Consider the following 24117-nt stretch of genomic DNA (forward strand, 5'->3'; position numbering starts at 1 on the left):
ATAAAATTATGAAATGTGAAAAGTGTGAAACAATCAAATAATAATGTATGTATATAATATAATTGTCTCTCAAATACAGATAACGTCCGTAAACTCTTAAAATTCCCCTACAAGTACATACTGATCGGTGTCCGAGAAACATGAATAACGTCATCATGGTGCCTTCTTAACCCGGCTACAGACCTTCCCGTTACGGATGTAGTGGTCGAGATGAGTCTGTTCAGCCCTCTTCTTCTTCAGGTCAGTTACCACGTTCTTCCTTGCTGCACGCTCTTCACTGGATCTATCAGGACAGATCCATACATCTTTGTGTGCATCAGCCATCCTCAGTCTCCCTGTTTTCATCAGAATCTGATGAACTGCTGTTGAGCTTGGGACGGTGATCTTGACTGGTCGCATAGCCGTGATACCTGGCCTCTTCCAGCCGACTCTAGTCGCTTCAAAATGAGGTTTCTCCCCGATCTCCTCCAATAGTGTGGTTACCAGAGCTGGAAGCTGTTCTTCATCCTCTTCTTTCAGTCCAAACACTATCAGATTCTTGCTCCTGTCCTCCTCTGCAGCTACACTCTTCATTACATTCTTCAGAATTTTACTGTTGCAGACCGTGCCACTTGTGCTGTTCTTTTGTACAGCTGCACTGTAGCTCTTAATCCCTGTCTCCACCGTTGTTTGTACTGTCTCTTCAACTGACGTCTTAAACAACTGTAGTTGTTCGTCCTTCTGCACTAGCAACTGGTCCTGCAACCTGACCATCTTTTCCTTGTCTTCTAGTGCTTCCGTCTTGAGGCACTCAACGATTTCCATCATAGCGCTCATCTGACTACTCTGCCGAGGTCTGCTGCTTGCATAACCCATTCTGCCATATACCTTTTATAGATAGACGGAGACATGAGTATTTCTTGGTCCATATTTCCACGAATTTCGAAGTTTTCTAATTTCAGTTGTCTTGCCATCGAATTGAACCATCTATCAGCACAGCCCTCTACATCTTCCTTTTCTTCATAGTTGAAATCCTTGAGTTTCTTCTGAGATCGGGTCAAATTTAAATCATCCTCCGTGGTGTACATTGTATAGTAATGTACAAGTATACAGTATACACACCCAAAGGCTAACTACGCAGTAGCAGCAAACTGAACGTATCGCTAAGTTACAAAAGATAAGAGAGCTCGATAATTGCAACGTAAGCTACACACACTACACACACTACGACTGGATAACATATCATGTACTAATCTTCAACTTCAAAAGTTCTACACCGTAACTAGTAAACAGTGACTAGTAAACAGTGAACCGTAACTAGTAAACAGTGAACCACATGGTAGCTAGTTTGGATGATGATTAATCACTCTACACTCGACTGTCACGTGAATTTTTCAACCCGTTCTCTAGCTGGTTCTGAACGACATTTCGAAACCCTAACCCTCTAATCTGATCCCAACCCTAACCCTAACCCAATCCTTAACAAAAACATATGCTGAAACCTTAACCCTAACGAGAAATTAAACTAACTTCCTTATACAGTCGATCATATCACGTGATCAAGACAGTTTTCGCCAATATCTCGTCAGGGGAGCATTTTAACCCTATGTCATGGGGGTGATTCGGAATCAGCGTCCGAAAATACATCTATTAAAGTTAGTTACAACAGTCGGGGGCCCTTTTAGAACAATCTCGAAGATCGACTGTAGAGTGATTCAGCACGCTCGACATTCCTATACTTTAAAGTGAAGGCAATCCCGGAATTTCCCGACGATTTTCCGTCGGAAATTCCCAGCCGGGAAATTTTATCAATTCGGGAGTTTTCATTAAATGTGTTATAGTTTGAAGATACAAATCTCAGTGTGCTTTTGGCGGAGATATAAACTGCGCCATGTAATCATAAATACACCTTCTTAAGAATTAAAAGTTAAGTCATGGTATGAAAATGACTTTATTTATATTATATATTACACGAATGAGACCTGAACACTGAAGATGAGCCGAGCGTGCTAAATCACTCTATAGTCGATCTTCGAGATTGTTCTAAAAGGGCCCCCTTCAGTTGAAACCAACTTCATTCGATGTATTTTCGGACGCTGATTACGAATCACCCCCATGACATAGGGTTAAAATACTCCCCTGACGAGATATTTGCGAAAAACTGTTTCGATCACGTGATATGACCGTATAAGGAAGTTAGTCTAATATCTAGTTAGGGTTAGGGTTTCAGCATATGCTTTTGTTAAGGATTTTACCTGAGGACCCCAGGCTATTATGTTCATTAACATAATATAGATTTGGCGGAATGACAGGCTGAGCGCGGCCCAGTAATTAAGGATTGGGTTAGGGTTAGGGATGGGATCAGATTAGCGGGTTAGGGTTTCGAATAGTCGTTCAGGACCAGCTAGAGAAGGGGTTGAAAAAGTCACGTGACAGTCGAGTGTAGAGTGATTAATCATCATCCAAGATGAGCGCCATTTTGCACATGCTTTCGGGAATCTCGATTTTCGAAAATCCTGATTGTTTTCCCCGATTTTCAGGAATCCCGGGATTTTTAACGGATGATACTCGTAAAATATTTGTTCCACTCCAAAGACCGTCGCGACGAGTCCAACTCGGCGCGCGTCTTGGTACGTTATTAAACTACGAGGCCAAGGACTTTCCGGGCTCAATTAGATTTTGACCGTTCGATCGTTCTGTTGACTGTTAATTGTTAATTGTGTCATACGTTGGTCGTTGTATGACCCGCCGCGCACGAGTGCACGGCTCCCCCTGTATCATAGAAACACTTGTACCACGTTGCGACCCCCACGGTAGTTTCACTATCAACTATGGTGTTGACGGATGTTACTCGTCTAAATTTCTTCGAAGTAGCGCGCGCCGCTTTCTTCTCGAAATGCCCGACGGCAAGTGCTACGAAGTAGCGCGCGCTTGACATACGTTGCATGCAACTTTTCGCGCGCGAAGCGCGCGCCGCCGAAGATATTGGGATACAAAACATGTATCAAGCGCGCGCCGGGCCAGATCATTAACAATGGTCAACTATATTAAGTAATTATTGGACTCCAGCAAACGCCAAACCTGTCTCCACTTTTGCCGCTAAAAACATCATCATAACAGGTTACGATAACCTGTATTTAGTTAAACCACCTCATGTTCCAAATTCCTTTGTGCTACTTTTATTCGGTTTCTGCAAGCGACTTGCAGAATCTAGACGGATCACTTTTGAGTTCCAGGAATCCAGCCTTCTAAAACAACATTGCACCAATTAGGAGTGTCCTCTTACTTGTGAGAATAGTTGCCGAGCTGACGTGGCCGCGACCATCTTCCAATTACCTAGGTGACCGCATTCCGCGGGTGGGCGATTGAGATTTAATATGTACCAGATATTTTTGTTAAGAGTTCAGTTATTGTATTCACGATTTACTATACGCATCTCTTAACGACTTTATCATCAATCATGATCGTGTCTCTATTGGTTATTATGTAAGTAAAGTACTTCAAGCTATTACATACGCGGGCATTTTCGATCCCAATTGATTTCTTTTAGCCTTACTTTTCAGTTACTTGTATTTATATCTACCGTGTAGATACCGTTATTTCATTTTATTTTAAAAGTTGACAGCGACACAGCGACTATCGCCTGCTTTTAACTCTGTCATGTCTGTTGCTAAACAGCCGTCCGTATTTAAACTCAACACAACCGATGATTTTCAAACCTGGTACGCTCAGTTTACTAACTATGCAACAGCAGTATCGATTGACACTAAAAATCAGTTTGTTGCATATACTAAGCTCGTTCCTAGATACGTCAGCTTTTACCATAGTTCAGAACCTTGAGTTTGCTGCAGGTGATAAGGAAGATCCTACTAAGTTTGGTCCTATTCTTGAAAGAGCTTTAAAACGTAAAGATAAGATTCCACCTAGACTTGCACTTCGTTATAGAGTACAGGAATCCGATGAATCCCTAGCCGAGTTTGCATTTGCTCTTGAAATGCTGGCCAATAAGGCTGGTGTTGCAAAACCTGCGAAAGAGGAGCTTCTTGTTGATTCTTTTTGTACAGGTGTGCGAGACACTGATCTGAGCATAAAACTTCTTGAACATAGTTTTGATGCACTTTCGTTAGCTTTGGAACGAGCCCAGAAAATTGATGGAGCTTCTAAGATACGTAAATATGTCAGACCAATTGCAGCAGATTCCAATGATACTACAGGCCTTGAGATACTTGCGACCGTACCCGCAAGACGAACCCCGGCATCTGATCAAGCAGTAGCCGGCCCGCCTGATAATAGATTACATCCTGACTTCGATATTTCAACCTACGGCACATTACCTCGAAATGCGCCCAATCCTCAAAGCTATCAGCGTGAGCATGTTCCTCCATATTCGAATAGAGCTACCAATAACAACTTTGGATTTGCCAATAGGACTGGTTTTCCTCAAAATCCCAACAGATACAACAATAGGAACTCCCAAAAGCGGTGCTGGTATTGCAATCGCTCCGGACACCTCATCCGTAATTGCAGAACTAAAGCTAGTGACGAGGCCCAGAATTTTCAGGCAGGGCCGAGCCCTCGTCAGTAAATGTCACAAATTCGAGTGGTTTGGCCTTTAGTAACATTCATCGTAAATCTAATAACACTTCTAATATTTACGTAGCTGCTAATATAGGTTCACTGTTTGTCAATTGTTTGGTAGACACAGGTGCTGCTTACTCATTATGCTCTGAGGATATTTTGCCGCCTGACGTCGTTTTATCGCCCACTTCAGTTCGACTTAATGGTGTTACTGGAACCCCTTTATGTATTTCAGGAACTGTCAGTTTGCCTGTTAATTTTGGTGACGTTCGAATTTCTCTCCAACTCATAGTTGTTTCAGGGATAAACCATAAATTAATCCTTGGCCGTGATTTCATGTCAGCGACTGATTGTGAAATCAGCTTTAAAAACTTGACATTAACGATTAATGATCAAGAAATCCCATTAATTAAAGCTTCTTGTAAACCTTCTAAGCATTTCCTTGTTGCCAATTGTTCCTTATCGATCAAGCCACAAACCGTTGCCCTAGTACTTCAAGCTATTACAACTATGGTGATACACTATGGTGCGCGGCGGGTCATACAACGTATGACAAAGAAACGCTACTATACACTTAGTGAAACGACAATGGGGGTCACGAGGTGATACAAAATTATTTTTGGTTTTATCAGCTTATGTGGCAAATTAGAAGCGTTTTATAAATTTTATTCCACTGGGAAGTTTGATTAGGTTTTTAAAATTGGTTAATGTTTTGATAAATTTTTTAAAAATATTGTACTTGTTTGTAGGTTTAAACATGTTTGTAGGTTTTCAACCTACCAGGACGCGCGCCGAGTTGGACTCGTCGACGGTCCTGGATATAATAATTGGAACAAATATTTTACGATCAGTATCACCCGTTAAAAACATGTGTGATGATTGCTACACGTTGTATACCTTTTGTGCACGCAAAGCGTGCACGCCGGCCGGCCGCGCGCGATCAAAAGGGGTTATATATTATTAACGGGTGATACTCGTAAAATATTTGTTCCATATAGGACCGTCGACGAGTCCAACTCGGCGCGCGCGTACTGGTAGGTTGTAAACCTACAAATATATTACAGCGTGTGTCAATGTGATGTCATAAATTTTACTTTGCAGCGTTTTTTAAACTTTGCAGCGTTTATCAGGACACTCTACATTTTTCAACGAAGCGCATGAGGATTTCAACGCTTTAATTTCGAATGTTGCAAAAGCCACGAACTGTGAAAGTAGAATAGTGTTTTCAGTTGAAAAGTTTGAAAAGCCAGTCAAGAAGGTTTTATCAAATTTGATGTATAATATGTACAATCAGTTGAATTCTATCGTCGGAGAAACTTTGACTGCAATGAAAGATGTTGAGGAATTGAAGAGTTTTCTCATCCGATCACAAGAGTCTGTTATCAAACTGCAAAGGGAACTTCTTGAAGCCAAAGCCAATCAGTTGGAATCCGTTCAGACCGCAGTAAAATCTGCTGTTCAGGACACTGTTCAAGCTGAGATCAAGTCATACAGTCAAGCTGTGTTAAAAGCCTCGCCGAACACTACAATAACGGAGGAGAGCCTGAAAAAAGTTGTGCAGAAGGCTGTGTCAGAAGACGATCGCAGCAGGAATGTTCTCATTTTTGGTGGAGACAGATGAAGAGAAACTATCAAACAAAGTAGACGAAATTTTTCAACAGATTGAACATGAAGTGAAACCCCACTTTGAAGCTGTAAGGATTGGAAGGAAATCAGCTGACAAGACCTGAGACCAGGTCTGTAAAAATTTTGCTATCAAATTCGAATACTGTACATCAGATTTTATTAAAATCGAAAAACCTGAAACTAAGTGAGCACCACAAAACTGTGTTCATTTCACCAGATCGGTCACCTGAAGAGCAAGCCAGACATCATCTGCTCGTTTTGGAGATGAAAGAGAAGGCAACGAAGGACTTGAAAAGACGATATTATATCAGAAGGGGTATTATTTGTTGTGAGGACAAGATATCAAAGTGAACGGTGCATATTTATGAAGTGTTTCTTATTTGTGACTAAACGGGTGATACTCGTAAAATTATCTAAATATTTAAGACCGTCGACGAGTCCAACTTGGCGCGTGTCTTGGTAGTTTTTAAACCTTTATATATGTGACATATTCTTCATTTTTTGTGTGAAATAAAGTACATTTGTTCTTCAATTTTTATGAGACCCTGTTTTATATATTTAAAAAAAAACTTTCTGCTCTGAGGAAGAGAGAAAGTTTTTGTGGAGAGCCGCTCAGACATGGGCACCGTATTGTGTAAATTATTTAGGTATTTTTATGCAATATCTTTGTCGCATAAGGGCGGGGTAGTAAATATTGTGTTTCGTTTCGTTTCGTTTCGTTTACTTACTTTACGTTACTTTTTTTAATAAAATGTTAAATTTGAATTTTCTGCTTGCTAGCTACTAGTACTAATTAAAGATTTAAATCAAATCAAATCTTTACAAAATTAAAGCCTTAATTTCTTGGGAACCTTTTTTTTGGGAACCTTTTTCTGTTCCTAAACAACATATTTGTGGCGGAATGACAGTGGACAGGCTGCAGCCTGCAGCGCCGCCCAGTAAAAAATCCTCAGATCCCCGTGTAATACATTTGTTGTCGTTTGCTCAAATGCCCATGTCACGTCAATGTCATACAAATATGAAACTAGTATATATATATCTATAGCTCGAGCGTGCTAAATCACTCTATTACAGTCGATCTTCGAGATTGTTCTAAAAGAGCCCCCGACTGTTGTACTTGTAACCAACTTCAATAGATGTATTTTCGGACGCTGATTGAGATTCCGAATCACCCCCATGATATAGGATTAAAATGCTCCCCTGACGAAATATTGGCGAAAAAGTGTCTTGATCACGTGATATGACCGTATAAGGAAGTTAGTCTAATTTCTCGTTAGGGTTTCAGCATATGTTTTTGTTAAGGATTGGGTTAGGGTTGGGATCAGATTATGGATTAGAGGGTTAGGGTTTCGAAAAGTCGTTCAGAACCAGCTAGAAAACGGGTTGACAAAGTCACGTGACAGTCGAGTGTAGAGTGATTAATCATCATCCTAGGAATGTAGTACTAGTTGTGAGTTGTAAGTCAGGGGCAGTCTGAGATCTTTCGAAAACCCTTCCAACACAAAATTTCGAAGGTACACATACAATTATAAGTGCCAGTGAATGGTGGAAAATATCAAACACAGTTATTATTCTTTGTTTATATTGTGCCAATTTGTTCGAAATATAACAATTAAATAGTTTAAAAACGTAAACATTAGTCAGATTTATGATTTACTATGAGTATGTCCAAATCATTACTCATTACATTAGCTCCTGCAAAAGACAAAATGTTAATAGCGATACAATTGTACGATTAAGTTTGTCATTTTGGACTTATCTGTACTAATCTGAATTTAGTCGCTCTGTTCAATGTTCGAGCAATATGAATTTCGTACTTCAACCCAAACAATATTATCTAACAGCGTCCGCTAACAACTATATAACTAATTACACATTAGTGTAATCATTAGTGTAACCTAATATCTGTAGGTTGAGGTACTCTTAACAAAATTCTTCAACAATCAACCACCCATAATACAAATAAATTAACTGCAACCTTTCCTTAGTCTAATTACAAAGCGGGAATTAGTCAGTAAATTTCAATTTATAATTTAACAAAACTTATAACTTATATAATATGGCAAAGCACAAAACAATAGTCTTTAAAAATTCTTAGACTCAACAAATTTAATCTGAAAATCTGCTGCTTCCAAGTTTATAACCCCGACTACTGTAAAACATTTTAATTTGAATTGCAAAGCTTTTTCAAATAGCAGTGATGCCGCTAGAACTAGAAGTAGGAGTATTTCTGATAATGTTATGATTTCGTAAATTTAGCCAATCAAAAGTACGCAACTGTGATGAAAAGTGAAAAAAAATAACTCAGTTGATTCAGATCTCATTTAACATAGGACTAAAGGGGCCGGTCAGAGTATGTGTACTGAAATGTCCATTTCTGGTTATTTCTGTAAGAGTCACACGTGTCGATAATAATGTCACGCGTAGTTGCATGCCGGTCGATACATAACCCACTCTTTCTATGTATTAACTGTTCCGTCTGTAAAAAATAGGTTATTATTAATAGCTGTAGTAAAAAGCAAAGCTGATTGAATTCCTATCAGTATCATGACTATTTTCTTAGAATCAATTGCCTAAACCGAGCAAGTTTAATTACCAATTACAATAAACTGAATGAACTATAGTGCAATTTAATAATATTTATTAATAACCTTTTTATTAACTAACATTTGGATTATAGTCGAAGAATTGTCTGTCAGATTTGAGGTCGATCCATACCAAAATAACATTTGAACCAGGACTAAGACCGTCTACATCAAACACATACAACAAGCCCATTAATCTGCGGTCCTTTCGGTACATCCAGAACTGATTGTTTCCTGAGAAACGGTTAGAGTTATGTATCATGTGACATTAGATACGTGTCGAGGTATTTAAGGTATGTACCAGTACAGTAACCGGGTAAGAATGTCAAGTAGTCTGGTTGGAAATATGTTCGCTTTGAGTAGGTAAAACTCGACGGTGTTCGACTTACCAAGATTATGGCATCCCCATATCTGAAGATGTTGCCCGTACGTATCGGATCCACCAGCGTTATCTAAGCACTGATTATCAGGACTTTTGATCATGCCGGTAGCGACGCAGTCCCTCTCTGCCGGCAGCGGCCATACATTCTCCAGAAAGTAATCAAAGGACTTGCACTGCAATTTTTGTTTAAGCTTCAGTCGCCCCGATACATCACCGGCGTCTACATCGATGGCTTGGGGTTTCCACTTATAGAAAAAGTCGAGATGTTCACCATCCAGCCACACCAGGGCGTTCCTCTTGTAGTTCTTCATCACCACCTGCACAAAGGAGTGTTTAAAACACAGCTATTAGCGAAATGGTTGGTACCAGGGCGCTCAATTATCGAGAATCAATACTTTATGATCCGACTATTCGCTACAAAACGTCAACGAATCATTACAACAATTGGCGGACACCGACCTTGAAATTTTGTTCATCGCCGCTGCCAAAGGAGTATGGATGTTTTGGTCTGAACACATGAGCCACCTTGCTGCAGGGACACAACCACTGCGTACCCCCACACAGCCATACTCTGAAGGAGAGGTCTATGTTTTCTCCTCCCCAGATATCCTGACCATCATCGTACATACCCAGTTCCACAAACCACTCCCTGTCGATTGCAAATAGACCTCCTGCCATAGTCGGGGTCCTGTACATGGAGTGGTGTCAATGAATTATCTAACAATTTATTCAAAAGTTAATAACTGGGCGTAATTACAGAATAGATATCAAGAAAACTTTAAATTAATGGTGCACACAATCCTTAACAACTCCCACAATATCAGATATCTTTCTCTAAATACTGGTTACCTGATATCAGCAGTGATAGGATAGGGGTCTTTAGCTCGTCTAGCCTGCTCCTCAACGGAGAGAGGGCTCCACAGCATGTTCAGGATCCAGTTCAGTCCCCCGGTCACTTCAACAACCTCCGGTGCGTGGATCTCCAGCCTCTGCCAGGCTGCAGTAGAAAGCGTTAACAGTGCAGAGATATTTTTATTTTAACCTAACAGAGTGACCCTCCCCAAGCGAACATTAAATCGAAATGACGAATAGAATAGAATTAACAAGTCCGACAGAAAGTTTACTTACATATACTGTCAATATTAGGAGTGGTACAAGCGGTCTTGTTCATATAGATGGGGTATATAAGGGGCTCCAGCCATCCATCATTGCACTCACAATGTGCATCTAGATACACTAGAATCTTACCCGTCGCTAGTTTTCCAGCAAACGTCTTAGCCTGATGAGTTTAATACGATTAACTTAATGTGACAAAATGTACGTCCGGAGTAACGATATATTTAACAATTATTGTCGACTGCCAACTTATTTTTATTTATATTAAATTTCTCTATCATAAATTGTTCATCAATAAGAGTGATTCTCACTTTGAGGATATCTTGATGCTTACCTTGATAAGACCGCCCCGGCCATGTGTAGAACGTTCCAGCCTTACTTTAGGGAGAGTTTTAATGTGTTTCGTGAACCACGATCCTTCAACCACCTCGTCTGCAAATTTAATCTTTATACTTAAACCGAAACTATTACATTGTATCGCTAAACCACGTGGAAATAAGATTGGAATCTCAAAATGAACCTTTTCGGAACATGATTATACTCTTATCTCGATCATATCATAATAACGGACATTATAATATAATAACGGACATTAATGTTATAATAACGGACATTAATGTTATAATAACGGACATTAAGGGGGCCAGGGGGGTGATGAAAACCCCCCGGCCCCCTTAATGTCTTGGAAAACAAAAAAGAAGAAGACCGTTACCTAGATCACTGTTGTCATCATACAACAATATCTCGTGTATAAGGTGAGGGGGAGATTTATTGAGCACAGAGTGCACTGTTCTGAGGACTACACTGGCTGCCTCGTTGTAGAACACCATGATTACACTGGCAGAGGGCATGTCATCAGGGTATTGTCGCTGTAAACATCTGTTAAAGGAACTGTGTTAGTGTGTGTGTGTGTGTGTGTGTGTGTGTGTGTGTGTGTGCGGGTGTGTGTGTGTGTGTGTGTGTGTGTGTGTGTGTGCGGGTGTGTGTGTGTGTGTGTGTGTGTGTGTGTGTGTGTGTGTGTGTGTGTGTGTGTGTGTGTGTGTGTGTGTGTGTGTGTGTGTGTGTGTGCGGGTGTGTGTGTGTGTGTGTGTGTGTGGTGTGTGTGTGTGTGTGTGTGTGTGTGTGTGTGTGTGTGTGTGTGTGTGTGTGTGTGTGTGTGTGTGTGTGTGTGTGTGTGTGTGTGTGTGTGTGTGTGTGTGTGTGTGTGTGTGTGTGTGTGTGTGTGTGTGTGTGTGTGTGTGTGTGTGTGTGTGTGTGTGTGTGTGTGTGTGTGTGTGTGTGTGTGTGTGTGTGTGTGTGTGTGTGTGTGTGTGTGTGTGTGTGTGTGTGTGTGTGTGTGTGTGTGTGTGTGTGTGTGTGTGTGTGTGTGTGTGTGTGTGTGTGTGTGTGTGTGTGTGTGTGTGTGTGTGTGTGTGTGTGTGTGTGTGTGTGTGTGTGTGTGTGTGTGTGTGTGCTCCTTTATAATATCTGCTTCGTATATTTCGGCCCTTTTTTGTTTCTTACTTTCTCATTCACCACTATTCCACAAACAGGAAGTCGGATAAGAATTTTTGTTCACACGTTAACATATTATTGAAACGAAACAAATAGTAGCTTTCTAGATCTACAAAGGAGGGAGTTCTCTCTCTCTCTCTCCAACTTACGTGGTGTGTCGGAAGTCCTTCATGGGACGGTTTATAGGTGTCCTATCACTGAGATATTTGTTGAACTGAAACTTGTCGATGAGCTGTTTTTCTTTGTCCTGAGGAAGGAAGATTGTTGGGGATTTGTACAATGAGCAATACATTGCTTCTAAGATTTATGGCATAATATCTTTTTCCGTGGAATCCTGGCGCGATTGTATTGTAGGCTCCAAAATATAGGAAAGCACCAAAAATAGCACATCCTTAAGAATGCTGAATATAGGATATAATATCGGTGACCTGTTATACAGCAGCAGAGCTATATTTAGATATCACCACTGAACTAGCTTTCAGATCAAACAAAGTTTTAAATTTATAACTACATAACACAAAACCGAGACAATATTTCTGACATATTGGGGTAACAAAGAGGAATAACAGCGCCACTAACAAGCCCTAACTGCACGCACCTTGTCATAAAATAAGTTATCTGGATTCTTGTCGTCCACGTAAACCGGCTGCCGGTGAACGTGGTCAATGTAGGCTGCACCCCACTTTACTTCACGTTTAAATCTGAACTTGTTTGTATCTACAAAATCTGGCTGAGGGTAATACAGAGGTATTATGATGAAGATAGTCAACACAGTTTGGTGGAATTCGTTAAAATTATATCAATCTGGTATAGATATGAACACACAATTTCTTAAAATAAAAGTTGTAGACCGAGAAAGTGGATAGAATTTAAAAACTTGTTTACCACTCATGCTTACCTCTCCAATGTGAATGTGAATAAATATGGCTTGTTCCCTAATAAATATAAAGTAAATAGCTAATAACACAAGCGCCGCTAATCCCACTCTTTTGTTTATCAACCTGAAATAAAGTTCATTCAGTCACCTACATCTGCACTGTTGTTAATATGTTAAATAACGTTATTCTATCGAATCTTTTAAACCTGTACCTGGTAATCACATCGTCCGGTACCCGAGATTGGTCAATGTTGAAGTGGTGAGAAAGTGTACCCGAGTCAATTTAGTTATTTAGGGTCTTACAAGTAGAATAATACCGAGAACTTGGGGACGATGTGAACGGGATTGTTTGCCAGGTACAGGAATAACACGATTATATCACAAATAAACATTACATTAATTATACATCAATTACTAAAAATTTGAAATCATGAGATTAGTAAGTTTAAGCCTAACTGTCATTATATAATTATATATAAATCAAATTAAGAATTGATTATCTGCTCACCTCGTGGGTTTAGAATAGTAATAATTAATATATCTGGTCATCGGGGAAACCAGGAGATGCAGGATCACTTTGATCTTAACCAAATCAACACCCATGATGCTTTGTAACAACTCAGTTTATTTGAACGGGAACTGGAATTTCTCTGTTTAAGATATCGAAGTTGGTGGTCTTCTCAGAATGTGTCCAATATCTAAATATCCGTCAGTTGTAATTCTTCTAACATGAGTAGGCGCAGGAAAGTGGTCCCATTTGAATGCTGAGGTGGAAGCCACGTTAAAAATATATAGAATTCATTTCAAATGAAAGCTTAAATTAATCATTTGAATCCAATAATCAAGCGAAAGAACAATGAAACATTGATTATGAAAAATATTTGGAAGGATTCCCCACTCTGCATTAAGCAGGCTCCTTAGCGGAGAAATGTACAAATTAATCACCCAAGAAACTATAGTCAAATGATGGTGATGTAAATAGTTTAAACGTGAACAACAAAACTACTGCAGAGCCAACATGCAGGTGCGGTAATATTTTGCAAATAGTGCGATTCCGCACCTGCCTAAACACTAAAACCTATTTATGTGCGGCAAATTTGGAGAAAAAACACCGCAATTAAGCTGAACAATTCGCAAAATTCGCAGGTACTATCAGGTTAAGGATTATTCAACAGCGTTTTAAATTAATTGAAGCACTACAAATCTATTACTTCTATTGAGAGTGTTACAGAAGGAATGTAGTATGAGTAGTCCTAAGAGGGCGCTTCTCTTCGATACAAAGGGAGAACAAAATTCGTCTGTTCTCTTGACTCATAATATATTTAATTTATGATTACTTGTATCTGAGATTCTGTGATTAAATTTATTTTGTTGATTATAATGAATTGATGTTGTGATTGCATAATTTATTGTAAATATATTATATTTCAGTATTATGTAACGCGATGGAAATATTTTAAGCGGGTAATATCCTGTCCAAACCCAGGATACATAACATGAAGACTTTGTTGTAACTGTGTATGAAAAGCATTAATTAACATTAATATAAGGTCATATTCTTTCACTGAGAGTAGGATTCGTGGTAATTCAAGATGTATGAATCTTAGAACCGCCCTCATCTTAGAGGGTTTACAACAGTTTCGTAATGAAAAGCATTTGATCCTAATAACCATAGTTGAGGGCATGTCGAATGTCGATCTCATTGTACACATCGATACCAAATACACAAATCTGATAACGAATAACGGCCGATGGTGCGAAAAAGTGCGGTATTAGATCTATTGTGCGATTCCGCACTTATTATATGGTGCCTCTGATCTACTATTCTTGTTTTACGAAGATTTCCAGAAAATATGACATTAACAGTACTTGTCACGACTGGTAACTACTGGTAACAACTGATAACTACTGGTAACAACTGGTAACTACTGGTAACTACTGGTAACTACTAGTCAGGGACGAAACGGAATCTCGTTAGCTTTTCGTGTTAAAAGCGATTTCTCAACGGTTATCACCTCTCTAGATGATTCTTAAAACATTTGGACTTCATTGCATTTTTGAAATAAATGCAATGAGGGCGTTTTCGGCCACACCCTTTTTCAGGGTTTCGCGGTCACTCGAATTTTTGTATATCAGCTCAGGAAGGTCTAAAAGACTATTCTGATACACCAAAATGTGCCTAATAGCCACATTTATATACAACTTATGAAGCAACATATACCTTAAAATGCTTCGTTTCGGAATTATGGCCGAAAAACGGTTTTTGGCTTGACGCAGTTCATAATTTCCGTGATTTTTGGCATTTCCGCCTAGGAAGGTCGTAGAGACTATTCTGATATACTAAAATGTACATAATGGCCACATTTATGTACAACTTATGAAGCAACATATACCCTAAAAGGCTTACTTTCGGAAATGTGGCTGAAAAACGAATTTTTGCCGAGCGAACAAGACAGTATTCACAAATGGGCTATTGGACTGTTAACTAAAAAGGTCTTAAAGAAGACTCATGAGGAACATAGCATTTGTCACAAGATGTAAGATGACTCACTTTGTGTCCAGAAACACTCACAAAAATTGTAGAATAATCTACTTTATTGGGCATCTCTCTTAATGGGCCAGGACAGCAGCATATTTTTGTCTTACGAAAGGGCAATTTTTCAAAATTACGGTTTCTTTAGTAAAGGTCAAAGTAAAGGTCAAAGGGTCAGTTGCTAACAGCAGATTATTTGCAATTGCCGACTCATGCACATCATATACTCAAACTTTAGGAGTCATTAGTAAATAAGTTTAACTATACTGCATGATTTGTGAAAACTCCAACAATTTTTCATTGGCACCAATTTAGCCAAAATGTAATGACCAAAATTCAAAGTTTTTAATTTATTCATTCCATAAAACCATATTGTTGCTTGACCGCTGACCAGTACCCCACTTTATAATTATAATTGACTTCACTGCCTCGACCAATATTGGTCTGTAATCCCTGGATTGAGATCTGTTGGCTGCAGTTTAATTTAGCTCATTTACCATTTAAATAGTAATACCGCAGTGGTTTGGTTCGCATAGATTTTCCCATCGTATGATAATGTGTGTCATTCCCTCGTTTTTTAATCAAGTGGTTACTAGCTAGCTCTTTTGTTATTACAGCTGCCTCGAGATCTTATCTAGGGCACTAATGCATTAGTACTAGAACACTAGAACTGTAATTCTAGAACTTCAGATTAAGATTACTTGACTGAATGGCAGGGTTCGAGAGTCGACTCTAAAACTCTCAGTTTAGGAGTGATTAGTAGATGCATGATGTGCGAAAACTCCAACTAGACAAGGATCATGCTTAATCAAAGTGTTCCTCGACTTGAACTTAAGTCTCGTAAGCCCAAACTGGAGTTTGGGCCACTGAATCGAATACAACCTGATATTAATTTTAGGATTTCGGGAAATTCATTCAGATTTTTATTCTTTGGTTTTTCAATTGTGCTACGAATCCGAGTTTGAGTTGATAACACCGAATTTCCTGTTTGACTCTCAAAGAGAGGAACCAAGGCGTAGGTTCCTCTTTTTGGCTCTGAGATCCAACTTTAAGATCGGACTTCGGAGATCATTGCGTCGGAGATCATGTAAGTGTAAAATCAGTACCGGAGATCAAACTTTTTTGCTTGATATTGGACCTATAAATCTAATGATATATTCGAAACAGCACGGGATTTAACCAAGGTTAATTTAGATAATATATACCAGCTTTCGGGGTTACAAGACCCCACGAAAGGCAGGCAGAGCATCCTAAATCCTCATGCTATCCTCACGTTGACCATCTAGGTCCATACCCCAGCCTCTCATTAGAAAACAGCTACTAGGCCCGATATCCGTCCCTTGTCCCGTAGTACTAGTGCCCCGTAAGTAAGAGATCGTTCAGATTTTGGTCATTTAGACCCCCTCCCCGCTCTAAAATCCACTTTAGCACTTTACCCAAAGCTGGAAAAATTTCACATGTGAAACCTAAATAGCTAAATCAGCATCTCGAGACCTTCTATTATATAAACCCCGTGATCCTACTATAAGCTTATAACTTATAAGGCATTGCATGCCGAAATTAAGATCCACCTCAACTGGTGATATGAACATGGTATGTTACCTGAATGCCCTCAGTTAAATCTCGAACCCTGCTAATGCTATTCTGCCAAGTAACCTTAATATGAGGTTCTAGAATTACAGTTCTAATGTTCTTAGTTAATGCCCATGCCCCAGATAAGATCTCGAGGCAGCTGTAATAACAGAAGAACTAGCCAGTCACCACTTGATTAAATATGGGGTCATTCTGAAGTGAGAACCAAACCACTGCGGTATTATAGGAAATTAACTAAATTAAACTGCGGCCAACAGATCTCAATCCAGGGATTACAGATCAATATTGGTCGAGGCACTTAAAGTGGGGTACTGGTCAGCTGTCAAGCAACAATCTGGCCCGGATCCAGTGCCGATTTATTTTAGGTGCGGTATTCTTGGTACATATATCATGGTTTCATGGCATGAATATAAATAAAAAGTTTGAAATTGAATTTTGGTCAACAACGTTAATGTGGCTCTAACTATGTGTTGGTTCAGCCGAATTAATTATTATTTTTAATCAAGTTTATTTTTCTCGTTAGTTGTCATCCGGCCAAACATTAAGCAACTTATATTGCAGTACCATTCATCAATTTGTATATCAAAATATGTCATTGTAATTTTGCATGGCTGAAATGTAACGCTTGATTTATATATATAATGATTAATTGAATTTTCAAATAAAATAAAAAAAAACACATTTTATTTAAATTGGTGCCAAGGAAAAATTGTTGGGGTTGTCACAAATCATGTAGTAGTTATTTACTAATGACTCCTAAAGTGAGCGTTTTTGAGTATATGATGTACATGAGTCGGCAATTGCGAACAATTTGCTGTTAGCAGCCGATCCTTTGACCTTAAGAAACCGTAATTTTGAAAAATTGCCCTTTCGTAAAACACAAATATGCTGCTGTCCTGGCCCATTAAAGCATTAAGAGCAGTGGTCGACCGGGGCCCCAGCCCCGGTCCCGGCCCCGGCCAAAATCACAACCCCCGGCCCTTCCCGGCCCCGGCTAAAATTTGGCAATTCGCCGGGGGTAAACCCCGGCCCCGGCCCCGGCCAATATATCTACCCCCGGCCCCGGCCAAAAACCATGCATTTACCGGGGGCACAGCCGGGGATTTCATGAATGATTTTGGCACATTTTCGAAAAAAATCAAACACAATTTAATGGTTATTATGAGAATTCAAAGTTATTTTTTCAAAATTTTTTTAAATATTTTCAAAATTATTATCAAATTCACGTTTCAATTTCTGACTACAGTTTGGTAAACTACCCCTGGCCCCGGCAAAATGGAAGATTTCCCGGCCCCGGCCAATTCTCAGTGGCCAGCCCTGGCCCCGGCTATATTGGGGCTCCCCGGCCCCGGCCCCGGTCAGAATCCTGCCCCCGGTCGACCACTGATTAAGAGAGATGCCCAATAAAGTAGATCATTCTCCAATTTTTGTAGGTGTTTCTGGACACAAAGTGAGTCATCTTACATCTTGTGAAAAATGCTATGTTCCTCATGAATCTTCTTTAAGACCTTTTTAGTTAACAGTCCAATAGCCCATTTGTGAATACTGTCTTGTTCGCTCGGCAAAAATTCGTTTTTCAGCCACATTTCCGAAAGTAAGCCTTTTAGGGTATATGTTGCTTCATAAGTTGTATATAAATGTGGCCGTTATGTACATTTTAGTGTATCAGAATAGTCTCTGCGACCTTCCTAGGCGAAAATGCCAAAAATCACGGAAAATATGAACTGCTTCAAGCCAAAAACCGTTTTTCGGCCATATTTCCGAAACGAAGCATTTTAAGGTATATGTTGCTTCATAAGTTGTAAATAAATGTGGCTATTAGGCACATTTTGGTGTATCGGAATAGTCTTCAAAACCTTCCTGGGCTGAAATACAAAAATTCGATTGACCGCGAAACCCTGAAAAGGGGTGTGGCCGAAAACGCCCTCATTGCATTTATTTCAAAAATGCAATGAAGTCCAAATGTTTTAAGAATCATCTAGAGAGGTGATAACCGTTGAGAAATCGCTTTTAACACGAAAAGCTAACGAGATAGCCTTTTAGAATGGTTGGGATCCGACTATACTGGTAACTACTGGTAATTATTGGTAACTACTGGTAACAAATGGTCACTACTGGTAACTACTATACTGGTTACTATTTGTGGCAGAGAGCCGCAGAGTGATTTTGCCATGTTTTAGAGCACATTTATTTGTAGTGTTTAAGTACTTACTTGTACAAAAAAAAAAGAAAGGCAACACAAATAATATTATATAATATTTTGACACCAAGTTCGTAAAGTCTGTTTTTTAGCATTTCGTAACCTATTGAGGTCATCTCAGAGGTGCCATACAAGACAAAGCATGCCTTCGACAATCGTACGGGTGCAAACAACCATGGTTTATATAAACAATTCTAGCTGTACAAGTAGACAATACATGATATTGATATGTCAATCCTTTGACATGTGATCCTTTGACATGTGAACCAATATTCTTACAAAACGCCATCGACGAATCCACAGACAGAATCAAATCAGCCCCTGCACATCATGCCCTGACCACCGGCCACACCATCTCCTGGAACAACATCGAAGTCCTCAAATCCCTCACCTCACGCTCCCAACTTGACCTCACAGAACACGCAGCTATACAAATACGACAACCAGCTATGAACAGAACAGACCGCGCACCCAAATGTAGTTCCCTCTGGGACCCCATTCTTCCTAAAATTGCCAAATCCTTAAAGTCCAGACCATCTGGCATTTCCTTCTCAACCTCAACAGAAGACTAAATTTTTATTGACATTGTACTGTAATTTTCACTTTCCCACCCCCACCCCCCCCACCCTCCATCCCTGACACCACTCAATCACATATAAGCATTGTCCACCACATCACATTCAGCTGACGACGATTAACACATGTTTATTGAAAGCTTCTACAAGTTAAATCATCGTATCTCTTATATGTTTTTAACCCAACTCCACTCAGCAATATTCTTACAGTTACTGATGTTGCGGTCATATCTCTTGTTTGTGTCATATTATTGGAAGTTAATCACATCAAGTTCAGGCCTCCTCATCTCATCTTTTATATCTCACTTTTTGTGGCAGGTCACTAGTAAATGCTCGATTATATCCTTATCGTAATTTCATTGTCTTAATCTTATCAAATCTGCACGATACATTCGCCTCCAATACAAATTTTATGATACAAAATGCGGGAACGTAAAAAGGAGTGCAGCCAACATCAAAATTTCGAGAAATGAACCATCAAGAAAACGTACCAAGAAACGATTTAAATCGATGATTATGGGTACCACATCATGCCTCGAACTATGGTTGAAGTTTTCCACAGAAATCCGAGCGGCCAACTTGAGTTTTAGAATAAAATAAGAGCAGCGTGGTCGTACAAATTAGCATTAGGTACTTACGACAGTGCTTTATTTTTAGCAATAACATAACGCAATGGCAAAGCAGTAAGAATTTACGAAAGCTCTCATCTCTCAAACAATAGTTGCCCCAGCAACAAGCTGTAGCTCGAGTACAGCAGATTTTTTTGCGTTAGAGCTAGGCTTGTATATTGAAAAAATGGTAGAAATCTACTTTATTCTAGTTCTATAATTATCAAGATTGACAATGTTGAAAGATGGAAGACAAAGGTCGCGCGTTACCTGGTTGCACTGTGCCTATGATAATCATTATTATATAAAATTTATGAAGCAACATATGCCAAAAATGCCTAATCTTGGAGTTTTTGACCAGAAACATGTAAGAGATGTGTTTAAACTAACAACATGGCTGGGGAGTGACGTGATAAACCGATAAATATTTACCAGGACCCACTTCGAAGCGAGGGGGCCTTCGGATAATTTCAACAGAGAAACTAGAATTTCTGCTAGAATAACAGAAGTCTGGAGTGTTGTTATGTGGTTGAAGTTTTCTACAGAAATCCGAGCAAGAACCTTGAGTTTTAGAATAAGATAAAATTTGAAACAAATTTCAGAACTGACTATTACTATAACTAGAAGTAGACTGTATAAGGAATAACTATGCCTCTAGTATCGTAGGTCATACGTAACACTAAAACGTTAATTGCAAACTGATATGAAATGAAAGTTATCACCTATTTAAACGAGAGATCATGATGACAGACTGAATTGTGTCCTATATAATGTTTGTATTTAGGAGCCAACCCATTGATTGATTTATATGACACTTAACACGGGTAGTATTTGGTCCGATTGTGGGTAGATCCGGTGTCCAAACCCGTAGATCTATTAACACGGGCCTGTCGGGCGAGTGTTTATACATCATAAGATCAAGAACTGGTGACTGAAGACGCCTTGTGTTGTCAAGCATGAAGAGCTAAATATTTGTTTACAAGCAAGTAACCTGAGTTTTAAAACAGATCGTTTTTGCAAATTTTAATTCAGCAAAGTTGCTTAGGGTTTTCTAAATGCGAATGAACGTGTTTGTTTTTATTTTTGAATGCAAGGTTTTTAACAATTGAGGCTGTCTTCAAATCTTTCATTATCACGAAACTGTAATTCGTTGCTAAGTCAAGACATTACAGTACCAAACTACATACATATTTACAAGAACTCTCGCTTGCTCAGACTATGAAAAAAATTAAGGAGAGTTCTTAAACTTTCTTTCTGAGCTTGAGATCTTGTTTTCCAAAAGCTAAACGTTATGAAAACGTGAGGATTTGTTTATAGAAGACACAGATCTGTGTGTTTGTCAGTGGTGTTGGCACATACATAACACAAAGTCAAATCACAGTGAAATAGTAGTTCGAGTGTTCAAAAGCCATAAAGTAATGACATTCTTATTTAGCTGTGATCCAACTATTTTGTGTACCTTTGACAATACAATCACCTCAACGTGGCTTAACAGCACTAACTTTTGTAATAAAATCAAATCTCTGCAATGGACAGTCAACAGACCAGTAATTTGAAAGAAACTCCAGGGGTGTGGGAAAGGACCGTGAGGATATTGTGATTGAGAAATATCCAACAACGAACAGTATAGTAGTAGTATAACAGTACACCAACTAATCAGATTTAACATATCGCACGAATCAAACCGCCCAAACCTAATGAAAACTTTGCAATCTATTAGAGAAAATTGCTGCAGCTTGCGAGATCTATAAACAGAGATGACTATTAGAGAGCACTTAAAGTATAATAAAAAATGAGCTCCCTATGCATAACGAAATGCGAATTGGAAGCTTTTAAATGTTGACAAAAGGTGAAAACATGTCCACAACTGTGAAAATACAACTGGGTGCGGTCGCGCCGCATAAAACGCAGAAATACACCTAGGCAGGTGGCTATCATGAAAGTAATACCGCTGCATATCAAGCGTCGAACTGATGCCAGGCAACAGAGGGCTAATTCAGGGTCAGGGAGCTGTGAGTACTCCAGGTAAGGTGGCTAGTGAGGAGCTTAGTGGGGAGTGGGAGCCGCAGTTAAATACTTGCTGACAACACACCGGTACAATATTAGCCTCTTATTAGTCTCTTGTCAACGGTATTATCCAGATACACCACATAGCTTCGAGTATTTTCACTTAAATGTAGGCGCCGCCTGAGAACAATGTGTTGTACATTATAACTTGTTGAGATTGGCAACAAATCCGGCCCTTGTATGTATTTTGTGTATCTTGATAAATGCTTTATATTTTAACACGTGCACGATACTGTTGAGCTGGTCACTTGTTGTATTTGTATATCAGTTATATATTATTAGTGATTATCATTAATTAAACTAATTTACAGATGTAATATAGATCGGCATTCTTTGGGTTGGACAGGTTTTCAACAGATGTACACCAGACTGGGATCGTTGTGTCATCAGTCCATTATAGCGCACTAACACTGGTGGGTCACAATTGAAATTTGAAACCATACATTAAAAGGTTAAAGTCGATGAAGACTAAGGTCTGAGTTATAATTTAAACAAAATGTTGCCGAACAAAGTTCATACGTTTAAAAAGAGAAAGCCGAAACGACATTTTGTTAATCGAGACGTAGCACAGCTGAAGTCTGTACAATTGGCTGAAATTCTAAACTTTTGGAATGCTGATTTAATAATTGATAAAAATAGGACCGGCCAATATTCCAACATTCAGGTCTAAACGACAGACTGACAACGGCCTGTTTGGAAAATGGAATTGAATTATTGATAAAAAACTGCTGAATTTGATTAGTAACACCAAAACGTGCCACTCATTAAGTGAAACTGTAAATACTAAGACAGCAGATTCAATGCCCGTTTTCAGAGGCTACATCTTGGTCAGCAGTGTATTTCGGGCGTTTATAAGGGTTCTGAACTCGTTCTGGTGGATTCCACCCAGGCAATAGAATGTCGGAATAGGAGTTCAGGCCGGGTTACAGACAATGATTTGGAGTACTAATACATATATTATATGTAATAGATCTCCTCGAGATTTTGACAAGCTCAAAATACGAAGTGAGACTTCAAATGATTTACGTCAAACATTTAACCTAGGTACACCGTGCAAACACTCAGAGCAAGTTACCAAAATTATTGCTAGATTTCACCACTATATTCTCAAAACAAAGGAACACCAGCACTCAAGACAATCCAAATTCCAAACACACCAACTTTAATACACATTGTGCGAAACTACTCGAGTATTTGGAGCCAGGCTCGAACAAAACTAACAACAAAACAATAGGATTAACAGCACAGCACAACAAAACAGTACTAACAGTACATAGTACTAACAAAACAATCATACAACCAGCGTACAGCACAGCACGCACCGATGCAGACTAGAAACTATACCACACTGTTTAAAACCCGCCTCAGATATGTAGCCCCTACAGATGCGTCCATTATATGGAGGTTTTAACCTCTGTTTAACTCTTATATAGCAGTTACTAACCACCTCTACAACTCTGACTATATACAGAAATAATAGTACGACGTAAGCCAGGGTCGTACTGCTCGCACTGGTATTTACAGTAAAGCGATAGCACGTACGTATAAGTGTTCGTTACTTTAAGTAAGAGTTGATTGTGCAAAAGTGCGGTGAAATTTCAAGAAAATTGAGCGTCGACTGCTTGTCAATGTAAGAGAGACAGCGGATTAAAAGCTAGCTTCTTAGCGAACAAGCAAGCTGGAAGCTTCTGATGGGATTCGAGCCAATGGATTACGTTATTTGTATGCATTTAAGTGTCAACGCCCAATATGATTGCAAACACAACGAAGCAACATATTATACTTATAGCCTTGTCCATAAATCTGATACAAATTCGAATTTAAACAAGAATTAAGGACAAACAAGACTCTGCCAGGAAGCGCAGAAGCACTGAACTAGATGGACAGAAGTCAGAATGTCACAT

General features: G+C 39.2%; 1 protein-coding gene across 3 annotated transcripts in view; it reads right to left on the minus strand.

The window, feature by feature from the left end:
• Positions 1-7713: 7713 nt before the first annotated feature.
• Positions 7714-24117, minus strand: part of LOC134825994 (polypeptide N-acetylgalactosaminyltransferase 1-like) — a 56900-nt gene continuing 40496 nt past the window's right edge. For all 3 annotated transcript variants that reach the window (XM_063838233.1, XM_063838230.1, XM_063838232.1), the window contains 12 exons: positions 13146-13401; positions 12659-12761; positions 12359-12490; positions 11910-12007; positions 10979-11145; positions 10601-10698; positions 10279-10429; positions 10000-10147; positions 9610-9838; positions 9158-9467; positions 8851-9002; positions 7714-8662 (listed from right to left, as the gene is read on the minus strand). In XM_063838233.1, the coding sequence (XP_063694303.1) occupies positions 8519-8662; positions 8851-9002; positions 9158-9467; positions 9610-9838; positions 10000-10147; positions 10279-10429; positions 10601-10698; positions 10979-11145; positions 11910-12007; positions 12359-12490; positions 12659-12761; positions 13146-13240 (1827 nt within the window). In that variant the 5' untranslated portion in view covers positions 13241-13401 and the 3' untranslated portion in view covers positions 7714-8518. The remainder of the gene's footprint in view (positions 8663-8850; positions 9003-9157; positions 9468-9609; positions 9839-9999; positions 10148-10278; positions 10430-10600; positions 10699-10978; positions 11146-11909; positions 12008-12358; positions 12491-12658; positions 12762-13145; positions 13402-24117) is intronic.

This window comes from Bolinopsis microptera, chromosome 1 (assembly GCF_026151205.1).
Source record: "Bolinopsis microptera isolate Bmic1 chromosome 1, MBARI_Bmic_1.0, whole genome shotgun sequence".
NCBI lineage: Eukaryota > Metazoa > Ctenophora > Tentaculata > Lobata > Bolinopsidae > Bolinopsis > Bolinopsis microptera.